Source organism: Bombus pascuorum, chromosome 4 (assembly GCF_905332965.1).
Source record: "Bombus pascuorum chromosome 4, iyBomPasc1.1, whole genome shotgun sequence".
Lineage (NCBI taxonomy): Eukaryota > Metazoa > Arthropoda > Insecta > Hymenoptera > Apidae > Bombus > Bombus pascuorum.
In genome coordinates, this window is record NC_083491.1 from 16,408,106 (window position 1) to 16,426,868 (window position 18,763).

Genomic DNA, 18,763 nt, shown 5'->3' on the forward strand with positions numbered 1-18,763 from the left:
CTCCATCGTTGAAAATCGTGAACTACGGAACCGTCTTCTCACTTTCATCAAGGGGCCTCGAGGAATGGATCTTTCATTCAAGTTTTCTCGGTCGACGCGATTCACCGGTGTGTATCTCGTTAAAAGTGGCCGTTCAACGACACGATTTACGATAATCGATGCCGGCGAGCAATTAACGCCGGCAGCTCTCTTCGGTGTCCTCGTTTGCTAGTAGGAGGACGCTGGCCCGGCTACTTGTGCCTTCTACGATCGACCAGCAGATAAAGAGCCGTTGATTAACGATCAGCAAGCTCGACCCCGGAAAGTGAGCGAACGGGACGATACTCGCCGATGAACCTTGACCTCCGTCGAACCACGACCAATCCTCGAAACCGATCTTCCTGCCTTTTCGCTCCGCGAACCACAGGCTCTGGTAGATAAAGTCACTTTGGAATTGGTATGGTGAAATTATGGCCACTCGGTTTCGATGAATACCAATACCAAAGCTGGTACAGCTTTGTGGTAAATTCCGTCGTTCGATTCTCTTTTGATGGTTTAACACGAAGAATGCCTGATATGAATAAACGTCTGCACGTGATTTATTAATGTTCACGGAAAGGGAAGGCGCTGCATAGACGGTAGAAGTAGAGAAACTCTGCATAAGTTCGTTTAAAAATGTAGGAATTAGTAAACAGCGAACAAATTACGATGAATTTACTTAACTTGACCGTGGCTCTTAGATGACTTAGTATAAACGTGACTCGGACACTGAGTGTGTGTACAGATGAAATAATTATGGATAATCAGAATGGCTGAGGATTATAATTATCTACGATAACTATATACTGCCTATTAAGAGAAGATTTGCAGTCTGTGATTCTCTTTCTACTTCAAGAAGCGTTAAGGACTCGCGTATTGTTTGATTTCGATGGGAAAAATTATCCACCGTAACTGAAATAAATTAACACGACTGTTGCTGAGGAAAAAGTACTCTTTTCTTACGGAGTTTTCAAATCCCTAATTCGTAGGGTGAACAAAAATTCTTGCGAAGAAGAAAAAATTCTTATTTTGAAATCTCTTGAACTATATGACGAAGGAGACTTTTATCCGCTGAATGAAACTTTCGCTTCCACCGACTATTGCCGACTTTACGCTATTATGATCGTGGTTTCGACTCGAAATCGTGTGTACATACTGGCATTTACCAGTCGCGGGGCCGTGAAGATGGTTTTATCGAGGTGGACAAGTCAAAGGAGGAAGAGATATTGTTCCTTGCGGTACTTTTGATCAACCTACGGTTGCACCGTGTGTTCTCTTGGCGTGTACACTTCGCCGCAACTATACAACCGTGAATCTGTTATTTATCGGTTGCATAGGGCACACGAACGGGCTTGCAAAACGGCAAGAGACACGTTTGACACGACCGGTTGACCCTGACGACGCCGGCATCGAACCACTGGCTTGTGCTCAGCTTTTTTAATTACCGGCTACCACGAGTTACGCGTCAGCCTCTGTGAAAAACAGATACGTACCTATTACTACGTCCGTTTAAAACGTTTCTCGCGTACACTTTAAACCGCGATAGGTATACAGGCGCGTACGATATCTATCCATAAATTATGCCGACTATTATGAAGAAGAAATCGCAATTTTCTGTCAGATGCCTCAGTTAAACACACTGCTTAGGATCTCTCGATGAATCACCGTTTCCTGCATTTCTGAATTCTCTTCTTTAAATCGCGAAGCAGATTCGATGTTCGAAGATTCCAATCGAATCGTCGAAGCGGTATTTCGTTGACTAATGCGCGAGTGGATCTCGACGTGACAGATCGAGTGATGAGAAGCGGATTTCGCATGAAATTTGAAATATCTTCTGGCCTTGTGAAATATGTCTTCTGTTTTCGCAAAGCGGGTAAATCTGGCCCTGTTTCTTCGACGCCGCGAGAAATCGACGAAAATTAATGACAAGGAAACTGTGAAATTCACGAGAACGATGTATTGCGACGATGACACGGCCCCGAGACGCAGAAACACTCGTCCATCCTGACGACATGATTAATTCCCCGACATGGTTCCTCCGGACAGTCCTCGAGGACACCTTAATGCGATAATCCGCGTACCGAGGTACTGTTAACGCGGTTGGATACGTGTCGTATACTTCGACAAGCAAGTTCGTCAGGTTTTTAGGTACGTGAAATCGACGAAGGATGACATTCCGACAGATGCCAACGTCGCGAGAATATACGGCATTGCTGCATAGTTTCGGCCAGTCAAGAGCTTCTGGATGTATCAATGTTCAAGCCTCGCAGCCAAGTGCGTCCTAACACAATATGTTAAGGTTGACTGATAGAGGACCGAGTGGATGAATTTGTAATAAAAAACTATATTGAAATAAGTATAGGTATAAGTATAAGTATAAGTGTATGCTGATCCAGATCCTCACTCTTGCAGTGTTACAATACAATAGGAAGAAGAACATGATAGGGGGCACGCTCATATATTTATAACAAAGGACATTTCCAAAAGGTTAACCTTGGCGTGTAGCTCTAGCTAAAGGCTACAAGAAACAGCAATAGAAATAGCTCTTCTTATGTTTCTAGACCTTGTAACCTAAAACAAAATTTATATTCAGGGGCACAATAATATGAACCTCTTCTTATTTTGAGTTTTTTCACTAAATTCTATTCTCTTCGTAACAGCGGTCTCCAGGTCACGAAGATACGAAAGAAAAAGGTGTAGAGTTTTTCTTGAAGTAATTACTTCTACACGATATTTGCAAGAGGAATACTTTTATGACATGACGTTTATGAAAGATGTACTAAAATAAGAGCTTGTCAAAATATATATTTGTTAAAAGTTTCTGTACGGAACAGGAGAGTTGATAGGCTTTCGAACATCGACGAATTAGAGTTAAAGCATTGGTGGAGATTGAGAATACAGGGAAGGAAAACAGTATTGGCGATACAGTGGAGAAAATATAAAAAAATTTACGACGTTACAATCGTGATTTAACAATCTATAAGTTATCTAAAAAATAGGCAATCTAAGTTTTAGTTCAACTAGGTGATTCAAATAACGGATACCCGTGTAGAATTTTAATTCTTCACTAATTAACACTCGTTTGCATATCGTTAGAATTCCATTTACAGACGAACATAGAAAAAATTTGCGATGATGGTTTATTTTATCGAGATTAGATTATTTTATCGTGATAATAATCTCGCGACATCAATTTAGCATCGAAAACTATCCAGTTACAAGAAGCGGTTACGTTCTGTGCTTGTTGTAATTGAAACAGGTTGTGCCAAAAAATAAAGCGAAAATTTTTATGACCGTCCACGTTATATCGTACCGCGATCTTCGACTTTGTTTCCTGCTTCATTTTAAGTAGTTTACGAGCGTAATAAACCTGTATCGAGTATAATTGGACGAGGAAGACGAAGACGATGGATAAATATCTATCTTCGTAAATGGGTTTCTTTATCCGAAGACAAACTATTTTACTGCAAATGAATATTACGAAACTTATCGATTCACCGTAGAGATTGCATTGGTCTTCTTGGCTGAATATTAAATAATATGAAGATGAAAGTGCGATTAACAGTCCGTCGATGCATGAAATGATTAAGAAGTTAATAAACGCAATGCGTTCCAAGTGTTTATCATCGATTGAATATCGTAAGGAACATAGCTTGGTTAAGAATCCCTTACCAATTTTGTCGGGAAACTTGTTTCACGTGGTTGCCTCAACGCAGAACACGAGAAATGGACGAACGTGCGGAACAACGCGAGGAATGAAAATTATAGCCCAACCATCGGTGAGATAATTCCTTCGAGCTCTACACGTGTACAACTCATAAGATTATCGCAATTAATATTAAGATCGCATGAATAGCAAAGGAATACCAGTCGTTTTATGGTTTATTGGTCTTGGAGAGATTAAGGTCACGATTGTGATCCCAGAAACAATGGGACACTTACTCAACCAATTGAATTTGAATCCTCATTAAACGGCTAGATAGATGTTAGCTTGGCCTCAAATAAAAACTAGCAGTTCGTTGCCTTCTATTGAAATTTGCGTCTAAGCTGTAATTAATTCGTGCAAATGGTAATGGGATCGGAGAACTCTGTGCACAATAATGTTACTTCGTTTGTCATATGTGTCTACGAAGTAGCCTGATGGAAAATAAGTTGTGCATAATACGTGTGCACATGAAATATTAGGATCGTATGGTTACATTATTGCTGGTTTGGTAAGCTCGAGGGGTTCGGTCATAAGGTGAAACTTGCATGCGACCTTCTGTCGCGGTCTCGAGGTCATAAAGTAAACTATTCATTGTCCAGGATAACTATACTATTCGGAGTAATGAATTTCAAATTTGATAGCTTTCTTTACTTTTCGCGCGTGTAAAATATTGTGTGTAAAAAAAATTGGATCGATACCTAAACGACGTCTGAGAATTTCTTTAATTCGTTTCGAATTCGTAACTATATAGATAGATAATACTTTGTAAATATATGGAGGTTATGGAGATTAAGATTATAATAAGTATTTAAAAGATGTGACGCGTATTAGCTAAATGCACGGCAAGGAACAGTGACATCCGTGCAGACGGAAGGAAATTACAATGCTCAGGAACAGAATCAGTTTGCTGCAACGTGCGTCGAATGTAAAGCGCGATACACAAAGAATACTGACACCTGAACAAAATTACTGTATATAATAACGTCTGTGTGCGTACACATGTACTATCATAACGTGTATGTACAAGATGTATGTCACACCTGCTTTTTGTGGTAATTTTATTAATCACGTTGAAAGGTATCAAATTTTCATTGCCATTCAAACACGAATGGTAACATGTCTTTTAAAATCTGAATAGAACTTGGAGATTCTAGGAATTAGCAGGTTATTCTCAAGCTTGATGACTTTATTACTTGTATTTTTTTCGTACTGTCCTTTGTCTTTCCACGTATTCTTTTTTTCCTTAAAATTCCTTTCATTCACGTCTTTATGTTTCCCTTTTATTTCTGCCATAACTCCTCTTTTTATGAGGTCTTTTTTAGTTATTGTAACCTCTTGTTCTTGGATTCTCAGATTTTCATTGCCAGATTTTTTTTCCTTCGTCCTTCCTACACGCGATGCGCGCTAATCATCGCGGATGCTGTATCATCTAAACTTTTTGATACGAAGCAGTGAACTTTAATGAGATACCGTGCAACGGGCACGGTCCTTACGTGGGTCGGCAATCGTGAAGGTATTCCATTACTATTCATAGCTTACGATCACTGGGCAAGATATTCGGCGACGAATCACGACTTCTCGACTAGCGAATACCTAGCTATCGGATTCATTCGTACTTTTATGCATGCAGTGCATGCCTATTTCAAATTCCTTTTTTTAATTAAGTATATCTTATAATAACCGAAGAATAAAATCATCGTCTAAACTTACTAGGTTTATACATTTGATGGAATGTTCCTTCTTTTTACGTAAAAAACGTAAGTTACAAGTGTGTTGGATGTTTCTCTAAAAATGCATAAATTTTACGACCTTTTTAAACATGAAAAATAGTATCTTTTAAAATTTGAATGGTTTAATATCGATAATTAGACCGCTGATGTTTATGTAAATTTACACGTTTACGAATACACCCAGTAACATGAAATCTAGATAGAAATTCGTTTTATCGTTCAACTGTTATAATGTTTATTTTACTTTGGATATTCTATATATCCTTGTACATATTCTGTAAATATTTGCTTATTTAAATTTCCCATAAACGTGTAAACATTGTTAATCCATTTATATAATTAATGAGAGAATTTTTATGAAAAGTTTAACGATTAGTACAAGTTTTAGAAAAGTAGGTTTCGTAGGTAGCAATAATTTAGCCGATACCATCATACGAGTGAATAATGGCGCCGCAATTTTTCTCGCGCTTTCGTATCTTGTGCGCGCATCGAAGTCTCCGGTTGGCAGCGTTGCAATGTAGCGATTTCGCACTGTCTTGTCGCGATTCTGGCGAGCTTAGAAAATCGAGATCGATGAGGACCGTTGCTATAGCTCTCTAAAGGTCATAGAGATTTCATCGGATGATACACTGAATATATTACATCTCACTCTTTTTTTCTCTTTGCTTGAGATTAAAGAAATGTAAATCTTAGCGAGATTGCTGTGATCGAAAATTTAGTTTTATGTCACTGCTTTAAACAATTTTTTTTCTTTGAGTCTTTTAATTTTTAGACACGTAGAAACAGAAATTCACCTCTGTTTCATTTTAACGCTACAATATTTTCTTTTTTACCGTTACATCTTCATCGTGTCAATATTCACATTTGCTGACGTATATTGTAGTTATTCATAATCGTACATGCTTTTACATTTAAGTTGGTAGTCCGCATCTTTGTGGACAAGATTCGATAAAGATAATATTCAAGGTGACGTGTAACGAGGTTTTAAGTATAGTGCATTATACAGTTGCTGGGCGATCGAACACGTTGAAATCAGAAATACAAGGTGTGTGGTTAACCGCTATGAGAGCAAATTCCTCATTAATTTCCCTCTGAAACACGGGCCACACGTAAAACATTTTAAATTGCAAATTAACCCAATTAGTCAGGTCAACTACCCTTTGATTACATCGACGTAACTATACGTTTCACGGTGCCGCGTCATGCGGATCGAATATTCCAAGTACGATAACGAAATTATCTGTTAGTTTCGCCATTCCTCGTGCAGCAGTTTCAATTTTCATTCGCCCTTGAACAATCTGACTTTTTTTAAAAAGCAATCTCGTTTTCCTTGTTTCAGCAAACAACGTGTACCATTGAAATTGTAGCGTGTTGCACGCGTGCAGTTGTTTGCTGCAGCGGCAAAGTCATGCAGAAGTACGTGGTCCGAGAACCATTTGCATGAACAGCTAGGGCAATCATTTCTGATGACACGGTTCAATTGAAAACGGTACGTGCATGCAACTGCTCGATCGCGGAACAGGAGAAGACACAGCTGAATAGAATTACGAAGAGGACAGGTACAAACAGGGAAACGAAACGCAGGAGTGTCTCGACGATGAAACAAATTATTACCAACAGATTGAATTATAGGACTTGTAACATTTCTCCAAGCGCGTTATATCTTCGTGGCGCGAATTTGAACTATACTTCTCCATCTATTTACATAATATCCTTTATAAAATATCTACCGTAAAAGTTGTAACTCGCAGGTTCTATGCATTCTATGTATGCAAATCGAGGATCCGGTTGCTCGCAGGTTCAAGGGTTAAGACAATGATACTTGAAATAGTATCGCGCGTCAGAGAAAAATCTTCCACTTCGGCTAAACCGCGTTTCAGCGCTTGTTTGTCCGGTGTAAGATCCTTAAACAGTTAGATAGACTGTTTGTTTTATGCGAATCGCAGGCATTTGCAATCGGTTACCAAAATGCAACTTGCTCGTATTTAATTATAGTAAAAGGGATTATGCGTATTAAAAACCGAAATTCGAGAAGATACAACCAGAAATCGAGGTGAAATTCCGTTTGACAGTTATACATTTATGTTAATTTACATGTAACGTGTTTCTGAAATCGTCGCCATTTGGAAACGGTACTTTCAGGATCGTTTTCTCGGCACTGCAAAGGAAGACGTGGCTTTGCGCCGTCTGGAAGGGATAAATATCGCAGGATTCGTCATCGATCGAGTAGCAAAGGACCTTTGAAACGCGATTCGGCCGACCGCAGCAGAAATGGACCATCGCGAAACGTACACGTGTGTGGTACCGTTGGGTGCACTCGATTCTTACGGATAATCATACGGGCGGGAAATCGACAATGTTCTGACACGCATCACCGAAAGGATGCTGCACATTCAGTCGGATTATTTCCAGACTGAAGGTTTCATATTGGACTCGACCGATTCGAATTGCGAGTAAAGCATCGACGTGTATACGGAGTTGATTGCGTTCATTAGAAAATAACCATACGGCACGAGGATTAAAGCGGCTTACCGTGAATATCATTCACGCAGATGTGAAGATCCTCCCGGAAGGTAGGGAGGCCGTGGTTGCACTGGCAGGTGCAGGTGTTGTTGGGAGGAACGAGTCCCGCGGTCGAAGGACTACGTGTGTAAGGGCTGGCTGTTCCGCTGCTGAGCACCGTGCAAGCCTCCGTGCAGGAACCTGAACAATCGTGTTTGTAACTTTTAATTTTTAATCTGCGAGTAAATACTCGTTCCTTTTTTATATTGCCATTTTTTGTGGTCTATAGTTACGAGAGAGAAAGAGAGAGAGAGAGAGAGAGAGAGAGAGAGAGAGAGAGAGAGAGACAAAAGAGGAAAATGTGCATAGCTCGTTAACTAATTTAGTTTGCAATGTACTACAGTAAGATGCAATAAAGTTCCTATCGCAGATTACATTTTGTCACACTTAGATAATAACATAATATTCCTCTATTAGACGCGATAATCGTCTGGAGTTTGATTTTTTTCAACTCGAGTATCTTTCAGTTAACAAATGTTTCGAAATCAACTTACGCAGACACGAAAGTTACGTGAGAAGGAATATAGGTTTAGGACGAACTGAGAATGTTGGGAATACATTATTAATCTTGAATGTACGGTATTGTGGAAAAATGTTAGATTATTTACGTTATTGACTTTAGCGTGGCATATAAATATACTTCTATCTCATCGTCTCCGAGATTTCGGTTCTTTCGGAGTGATCTTTCGGGAAAGCAGGAAGAACACCACGTAACTGTACTTTTATGCGATATTACTTAAGTAGTAATGATCGTAGATAAATTTCCACGGGGGAGAACTTCATCCGTGGTCGTGCGGATGGAGCACGACATATAATCTGGCCAGCTGAAATACAGCTGTCAAATCGTTACATTGTAATTTCATGGTTAATCTGTTACGAGCTTTTTTCCCTAGCGCCCCTTGTGCTTCACGGTCCCGCGCGAAACGTGCACGTTCCTCTTTTCCGTTGTTTTTAATATCAAATCCCGTACGATTTCTCCAACCCTGCAAATCACGGTTACGCAATTTACGGTTTCGCTCTTCCGTGAACAAGTATCGTGGCTTTATTCGAAACGTCACCAAGCCCTCAGCTTCCATCTCTGATTATTCGAGTCAAGAGGATAAGAATAAGAAAAAGCATTTGTAATTGTATTTAATGCTCGGCTTACCTTCCAACGTGAAAATGTCTCCATCGGAGTGCCTGATGACCGAAAGCTCTTGACAACGAACAATCTCGAGAACGTTCAAGCAGCCCGTGAGGACGAGGACTAGAAGAAGCATCTTCTCCTCTGCATTCTGAAACAAAGTGGAGCGAATTACTGTAACCTTTTTTCCAAGCTAAACGTCCATGAGGAAGAACGACGAAGGAACGTCTGTTGTTTGCCTTCGGTCAAGAATAAATCAACCAGTTTTTTCTTTCATTTTTCCTTCATTCTAAAACATTTTCGTGTTTCCATAGTTCCGTATTCTGTATTTTTGTATTTATGACTATTCAAAGTGCATTCTACAAAAATAGACTTATCACGAGATAAATTTCGTTTACATCTTTTATTTATCATCATTTTGCTACTATGTTTTACTTGACCGAGACATTTAGTAGCATTTAAATGCGAACTCTCGTGTGACTTTGATGTCTGCGATTATTTACAACCATATGCAAAATTATTGTCAGTATTATCACGTCTTTATCCTTAGGAAATCGAGGTAGACGATTGAAACACAAAGATGCGAGAAGGAATCACGAGTGAGGAAAATGAGAAATTGATTTTTCATCGTTTTTAGGAGAATCGTTCGGGGCCAAACTTCCGCTCGAGTATGGACTATGGTGGTTAGTAAAAAACGATGAGAGAGTTTCGGTGAACCTCTGATTGGAAGGTATTCCAGCCGCTTCTTTCGCGTTTCCCATCGTCTGAACTTATCTCACGCGTGCCATCGGCTCGATTGTGCATAACGTGGGCACACGTTGCGTTGATGTTGATGCGCCGCTCGCGACATGCATCGAACGTGTAATTTATGCCTGTTTCGTGCGCCCGTAGTTTACCGTAAACGCGCGTATGCCGGGATACGATTCCAGCTTGTAGGAAGATTTTTCTTTGGCATTTTTTTCCCAGCACGGAAGCAACATGCCTCGCTGGACAAGATGCTAAGAACGGTAATTTCGCGTTCGAGAAGTCTCGCCATATGAATACTACTATTTCAGAATGGAACAGCGATGCTTTCGTAATGAATCTGCAATGAAAGACACCGATGCGTCATCTGAATGTAAAAGTGGAAACGTTGGTGGGCAAGTTACTGGAAAGAGACAGAAGGAACGATTAAAAGAGTATTTAACGAGTCCTCCGACTTAATTTTCTATATTTAGTACGAGTAACGTCATTGTGATTCTATTGTGCTCCAACTTCCGTTTATATCAGCCAAAAACGTCTTTGTACAATGTAGCGGATCTTAAATTTGTTACAGACGATCACGAGCGATATTTTGTCGCAACCAAACCGTCGACAGCGGATGATTTAAAGACGCGAGGAATATTCTGCTAAATCTCTTTATTGAGGAGATTTATGTGTAAATAGTGGTGGACGGTTGAGCGTGGCAAAAGTGACAAACCAATCAACGAACAGAGAAAAATCTCACGCAAGATATACGCAAACAACCTACGGTCGCTATAAAACTTTTAAGACTGATTAATTACCACTATTAATTTTAGTCAACAGAGGCGGCCGCGCGTTTATTTCAACCTTATAATTACTTTAATTTCACGGTTACGCCTTTGGAGTTGTATAACCCACGACAAATCCCTGAATTATCTTGTAATTAATTATCCGGTCCCAGTCACAAGTGTGGAAGTTTAAAATTATTATTTAAGATTAGGTAGAAATTTTATCAACGTTTCATTAGGAACGCGTGCAAAATTTATCATACATCTTTAATAACAATCTTTCGTCTAAAAAGGATTTTTACGAGAAATCGTGTTTAATTTCAAACTCGAAATATTTTCTAACGTTAGAAAAGTACAATTGGATCAAGAATGTCCCAAACAATGCGATAGAGCAACCTCATATCTCTCGAATCATAATCGGAATTTCTATAAAAACATAGATTTTATTTCTACTCATGAATTCTCGTGTCATATCATTCTCGCAATTTAACACGGTTGGGAAAATTGTAGGGGAGTTAAACGGTATGATTACACGGTAAAGAAAGAAAAAAAAAAAAACAGATGTTTAATAGAATCCCAGATGGTCGATGAAGGCACGCGTTCGATCACATCCGGAAATATTAGCACATCCTTTAAAGTTTTCTTACGTCCGTTAAAGTGCCTTTTTTCGGCCTGTTGATGTCTATCGCGTTCACATCTAAATACTTTCCGGCGAGGCTTAGGATTACAGAGAACGAAGCTCGTCAGATATTCGACGTTAGTTTAGAGAAATGCGTATCTTGCTTCTTCCGATTAATTGCTCTCTCCCCTTTTAATTGCTTTTAGAATGAATAGCTTCTCTTGCGAAGTCCGCAGTACCGGTTATTCAGGCATTCTTTTTAGTCCTTTTTCTTGTTCCGCTCAAAATTTATGACGCGATACCTCCTTCTTTATGATTCTGTTGATTTCCCCGATAGCTGGCCCGTGCTCGTGCTCGTGCTCAGATTGACTAGCGAAGACTCCGGTTTGTCTTATTTGGATAGAGCGAGGAGAAAAACGACAGATTATGTCGTATTATAACACGATTTATAAGAGATTTTCTGTGGAAGAATTATTTTTACTAAAATACATCGTAGTTTTATGTAAATCTATTAACGTATAAAGTAATAATAAAGTGAGATGATAATAAGGTAATAATTATTCTCTCTTGTTAATTCCAGCAACCATCCAAGATAGTGGACTTTGAAGTGCCAGTAAATGACGAGCGTTGGTGGTTGCTGAATGATTATTTGTTGATGTCTAGAACTATTTCATTAAATTCTCATCGATAACGTTCATTATTCTGCTCTACTGTGTTACCCTGTGCAATGCTGTTACAAGTCCGAAGAACGTGTTATTTAAAAGTCTATTTCTCTATTCTATTAAGACTCTATACATAGACTTTGATTGGCTCTCGTATCGAAGCATGACTGGTGAAAATTACGAGGTTTATGACAGCGTATTTCCTATTGAGATACGGAAAAGGTGAAAATATGAAAGCCCCAACAATACACGCTGTCTAAATTCATCGAATCATTACTAATTCTTGTACAATCTGTCTGTTAGTACCCAGATGCTGGAAAAGTTAAAATATATCTTTCAAAAATAGTAATCGTCGCTGACAGTGCCAGAAACTTGGCTTAACGGCAAACTCTAACAGAATACATTAATTTTGCAGGGAAATTTGATGAATTCTTATTTTAATGAAAATATTTTGATATTTACGATTAGTCTAAGATTAACTGTACGTATCTTACTATATAAGATTATTGTAATAAAAATGAAATTTTAACAAAGGGTCTTATTACAGGGTGAACGAGAATTTTCGTAAGTAATTATAACTTTTGCGATTTGGAAAGAAAATATAAACTATAATATTTTGTGATAATAAACCGGTTTCGAATGGATTAAAAATATTACCGTGAAAGCTATATATTAACCCTTAGAAATCGAGTATCGACATCATGGTGATACGTTATGGCCTTAAAATTTTATCAAGCATCCGGGAAGGGAAGATATTTTCCCATCGTATATATATGTACACACAATGTTTTCGATTGGTCTCGGTTGAAAATATGAATTGCCAACGCGAGAGCCATTACAGTGAAATACGTTTCAGCTTAAACCCAGAGTTACGCAGATGGCCGGTGGGTCACAAGGTATTATTTTATGCACCAGGAAAATTTATAGCCGACAGATCGCATTTTACGTATCGAGAGGTAGTTAACGTAATATTTTTTATTGTCGACGGACGAATCTTAACTGACGCGTGTTAAACTTCCATCGCACGTATTGAAAACCTATCTGCCAACTATGAAAAAAGAGAATATGGAATTAGCATAGCTCGATAAAAATGAAATTTATTGGATTTTAATCTGTCGTTTGACATGGGTGGGTATCGCGTCTGAAATTCAATTAATTTTTTCGTATATGTTCGAGATTGAAAAAAAGGCCGGTGTTTGCTTCATCAGGCACGATGCTTGATGAGATAATTAATCAGCTTAACGAGTTTCATCTTTGAACACAATCGCTCGTAACTTGTATGCTTCTGTTTGATTCGAACAATACGTTTTATCATCGACTGTCGATCAAATAACGAGTTAGACTATTCGTCAAAAACGAAATGTGCATCATTGCATTAGAAAAATAAAAATATAAATAAAGTTGTAAATTTCACAGAGTACAGAGTATGAAATAAAGGAAACGTTTCTGTCACAGAGCCAATATTATTTTCCCTAATGTTTGAATCTAAACCAAACCATGAAATTTTCACGTGTTCGATATTGCACACAGCGATGAAGCGAATCATAGCCTGTGATATTTTATACCTAGCTGCGTAAAAGATGGATAACCCAAGAGGAGGTATTATTTGGAGTAATGTTTATTTAATGCAGCGAAGCACCGGTCATTCGTTAACCAATACTCACGCAAAATGCAAATTTTCTTTTCATATTGACACAGTTGGCAACGTCGACCGGAGGGAAGTAAATTCGCGGGTGTTCGATTTAATGCCTATACAGTTAAACGCTTCGTATAATTAATTTCAACAGACAAGTAACGCTTCTCATGATTTTCGGCGAAACGATTATTTTCATTTTTTCCCCTACGCGAGTCTTTTCAAGTGCCCGAGGCGCTCAAAGAATGTTCCTCGCGTGAATCCAAACGAATAATTCGAATCCTACAAATCACTACCGAATTACATAAAAAACAAAGAAACCCACTTTCTTATCATTTCCAGGTTCTTATCGCTTAACGTGTTAGTTGATATGAATGTGTCGCACGAAGAATGGTAATTTCATACGCGTTTCACCGAGTGTATTTGCACGTACTTAATCGTCAGTGGTCGAAACAAGAACGTCGTTGCCACGAATTGCCGGAACATTTACCACGCTGTTCTAATCCATCGAATTTGAATGGATACCTTAATACAGCTAGAGGAAAACTGTCGCTTTTGTTTTATTATTTGTTAAAATTAAATTACATTGTAATTTATAATTTCTACAATTCGAATGGAAGAACGATTACTCGTCTAAATCGTCGGCGAATCGAAATTTGTCTAACGTGATTAATAAACTGTGGATATTTACAGGAAAGTGTGTGATATATTTATAGGAAATATAAACGTATAGAAATGTATAGAATGTACAGTGTGGGTAAAAAATATCCTTTTGACTGAAGGTAATTTAACTACGAATCAGAAATGAAAATTGTACATTGATCTAGATTCCAAGATCCGGATTCCTGCGTGGATAAAAATTAGATTTGCATAAAAATACCGTAATCAAGTCGGTAAAAATTTCTTCAGCGTTCAAATTGTGCCGTGAAATTTCTGCTCTCGAAACGTCGATTCTTGGATCACCTCTAAAGAATTACCTCGGGAACATACATACATAAAATTATATTTACTTGTCTCTTCTTGGTAACCAGCTCACGAATTACGAACGTCCTGGTTTCTTCGCCACTAATAGCAGCCATTAATCATGTTCCCGGCAGTGTTTCACTTGTATCCGATTCACAGATACCGAAGATACGTTTCTGGCTCGTGTCACTGTTATGCAACAGAATTAATTCCTTCTGGAATCTTTCTATAAACGGTCGTGCCAGGCTTTTAATAGATTGTATTGCGTGAAATATTTGTATACTTTCATGTTTATAAATATTTACAAAGAAGGTTGAGAAACGCTGCTATACGATTTATATAGTTTAATGGAACAACCACACCCAAATATCTGTACTTGAGGAAGCGTAAACGTAAAATAGTATCGTATGGATCAAAATCACCTGAGTTTTCATTATGCGTGGCAATTCATTGTGGTATTAATTCTTTCAGCAAATCTGTAACCGTGAGATTGGAGAAATTATCGGAAGATCGAATGATGTCTTAAAGGGGAACCGCAATCGAGCTGTCCGTGTATATAAATGGTCAACAGTTTGAGTTAAGAATCGGAATGCGTGCAATTAGTCTGCATTTTCATGGACACGCGTCGCCCGATTGTAATCGACCACGTTCGCCGAGATGCGTGCAACATTTCCGCCTTATAACTTTGAATTATGCGAAATGGGTCGCGAATGAGCATGGATGAAGAGCAGATCGCAGTACGAGATCGTACGTGACCGATTACCCACTGCAATGTCGCGTTCTGTGTCAAGGTGCATGCCACGAGAGATTGCATCTTCCTCACGAATCGCCTGGCGATACGAAATTTATCTATCGTTTCGAATCTGTCAACTATCCGTTTCGAATCTGTCGAGTATCCGCTTCGCCTGTTCGCTCTGATCTCGATGATTTTTCTTCGAGTAAAGGAGAGATTTGACAAACGGAACTCTGATTCCTTAGACGTGACGTGTCAATTTCACGGGCCTCGAAGCTATGAGAGATCATTGACTTTCAACGTACAGAAAAGTTACGATGTGGATGTAAAATTGTAAAATTCAGATTGACTTTTCAAACGAAAGCTTCGTCCAAGTAACTCGAAAGCATATACCGATGTACTTGTTATTCGTTTGATTCGGAGTATCCCTCCAAGTTTCGAGCAAAGTCCAGATTCTTCCAGCTGTTTCTTCTTTTTAATGCAACGGTTTCGCATTTTCGGTATTTTAGGCATCCATTATTTTTCATTAGAAAAGGCAACAGATCTAAAGCTAGTTAACTTGAATTTAAATCAATCGAAACGAAGTACTTTGAGGTATCTAAACGAAATTATAGAAATTGATACAAGTATCGGCGTACGCAGTGGTCAGAAATTTTGAAACGCAATTAGTCCGATTTTTGTGACAAATTTTTTAATACGGAGTCAATGTACTTTAGACAGTATGTAGAAATCGTGAAATTTGTATTTATTTGTAAACGAAATCCCATTAGTTACGAGTCTATCTAAAAACAGAATACAGTAGGTGTAGAATCTTAAGAAGTCAGTCGGTGTAGCTACTCGGTGATTTAATTTACTACCGCGCTGTATCTTAGCTTGTAACTTGTAATATTTATTTCCATATTTCGTAGATTGGTATAGACTTTACAAATCCATATATAGCGCTTACGGCGAACAGGGAGTCGAAATAAATTTAATGACCAAAAATCCATTGACATACGTGTTACAATTTATGTCCGGTAAATGTGAAAAAAGGCAAATTAACCATTTAAGAGATCCTAAAATATGTTAAAAGAGATGTTGCCTAAAGTATCAGTGTCCTTTCGTAACGTTATATCGAATTTTTGTCATACGTGTAGTATCGTCCTCGCGTCGTGATTAAAAATCTCAACACCATTTGTACGTTGATCGATGTTGGAAAGAAACGTTCCGTGTACATCTTACAGTTAAGAAAAAGAGAGAAATTAGAATTCCGCGTGTCACGCTTTTAAATCGTCGCTTTGATCGAGAAGAAATCATCGATCCAAGATTGTAGCTACGTGAAAAAAAGGCTACTACAGTGTGAATCGACACGTTCTGCATCTCTCGTTTAACATCTGTCTGATGAAGAAGACGTTATTAACAGAGGTTGGACGCGTAATCGATAACACGTCTCGTGCGAATGGAAAGAAGCTGTCGTCGATTAGCTTTTATTTACGTCGTTAACAACGAGAAATCAATTCATAAATAATTTTATATGTTATCAAAAAAATTCGACGCGTATGAAAGCAACGAGACGAAGAAAAATATCTGAACGATACATTTGTAAATTCAATTTTTTCTAAGCGAATTACATGTAATTTTAGATTTCATCGATCGTCTTAGCGAAAAGAATATCACACTTAACTTGATTACTTTCGATCTACAATTTTTCATGTCGAAGAATATTATTCTTTCTATTAATCGCCAACAAGTACGTCGATACTTTCACATGCTGGAATTTTTTAATCAATTCGAAAAAGAATATCCGAGAACAATTATTTCCTTTCTTTATCTACTAAACGGTCTTGGCAAATTTTGATCATTAACCTTATCCTTTCATTTCGTTGGAAAGCAAACTAAAGTCCTTTGCGGAACCTTGATAATTAGACCGAACTGAAATATACCTACTTGACATATTCTATTTTCTCCAGCACAAACAAAAACAAAAAAATCTTCGTTTTTTATTTTCTAGCCTTCCACTATGTTGCTTTCTTCATCGTCCCTTCAATAAAATTATCCACAAAGTCGATTGTCAGTTCATTGAAGTACGATCGACAAACTTGATATAATTTAAAAAGGAATAAAATGACCGGCGATAATTACATACAGAGCAGCAAAGTGGCCTTGAAATGTACGTAAAGATGAATTCGATTAATTACTAAGAGAGCGGTGGGTTTGCCGATTGAGATAAAACACGTGCTTTGCCCGATAGGTAGGAAATTGAGAGAGCACCATAAATGACATACATGTCATTTTTGGTTACGATAATGAAGGAATAATCATCGGCTGGCATATAATTAGCTCGTAACTCTGCGTCTCTTGTTGTCGCTTCCATCTTTGCAAACGATCACCGATGTGTTTCCTTCGATGTTATGGACGACCTTTCATTAAGTGGAAATTAAACGATTCTTATTATGGGACTTGATTACGTCGCCGTTGCTCTCGCTATAATAATTCTCTGGGTATGGGTTTATTAACCGCGCCTAAAATGGTTGCGCATTAACGTTTTATACGAAATAAGACCTAAACAGTTAGATTTATTAGCTGTGAAAATAAATTACACCATCCTCTCGATGTAATTTTGTAAAATTTATAATCAGTCGGAGGTAGATGTTTATACGTTTCTGAGGAATTTCAAGTGGAGAAACTGTTCGTATCAAATTCAATTTTAATTTGGTTAGTTTAGTAAAAAATTTTTCAGTTGAGAAACTATAGACCTATGATAAATTAAAATACGGCTAGCGATTTATTTTTAATCGAATTGATCGAACAGTTGAATTATTATGAAATTTGTATATATCTTGTAAATAAGTAAATAACAAAGTTCTTTAAGAGCTATCGCGATCCTTGATCTAAACGTAATTAATATTTCGAAAACTAGAATTGCCGGTACTTGATGTAGATAAATGATAAAAGGATAAAATGTGTCCATTCTCTAATTAAATTTAGCAAATATATTAAAAATGTTTCCTAGTATCGAAATATGATATATTATATGCGATGCAATCTAGCTGTAAAGACGTCTTATCAGATCAATAAATCAGCCGTTGAGCGTTGAAAGATTACACTTACGATCAAGATTTCTCCTATGGATGTTTTCGAAATCATCTTTACTTTATTATTTTCTATTTCACATCGTTATCCGTTAGATACTTCTTTCGGATTTACACAAATTTACAGTTGTAACTCAAGTTACCGGCGTTTATAATTATAAAAGTTTTATGCGTATAGGACACGACTCATTTGTTTTTCTACGTGTATCGCCATTAGCGATATATCATTTTCAAATTATCGAGAATAAACTAACTTTGAATAAATTTGACAGTTCCAACGATATAATAAAAGTGACGGCGCTCGATGAATGGAATTATGTTTTTTAGGATTTTAATATCTCACAGATATCGATCTATTCGTACGATTAAGAGTTTCTAACTGTGTTGTTGTTCGTTTAATTATGCCATTAGTATAACTTCCTCGTTTTTCTT

At 37.8% G+C, this 18,763-nt stretch overlaps 1 protein-coding gene across 1 annotated transcript in view; it reads right to left on the bottom strand.

The window, feature by feature from the left end:
• Window positions 1–18,763, bottom strand: part of LOC132906441 (uncharacterized) — a 67,617-nt gene that overhangs the window by 12,658 nt on the left and 36,196 nt on the right. The window contains exons 2-3 of the mRNA XM_060958644.1: window positions 9,164–9,290; window positions 7,987–8,157 (exon numbers count right to left, since the gene is read on the bottom strand). Of these exons, the coding sequence (XP_060814627.1) occupies window positions 7,987–8,157; window positions 9,164–9,275 (283 nt within the window). The 5' untranslated portion in view covers window positions 9,276–9,290. The remainder of the gene's footprint in view (window positions 1–7,986; window positions 8,158–9,163; window positions 9,291–18,763) is intronic.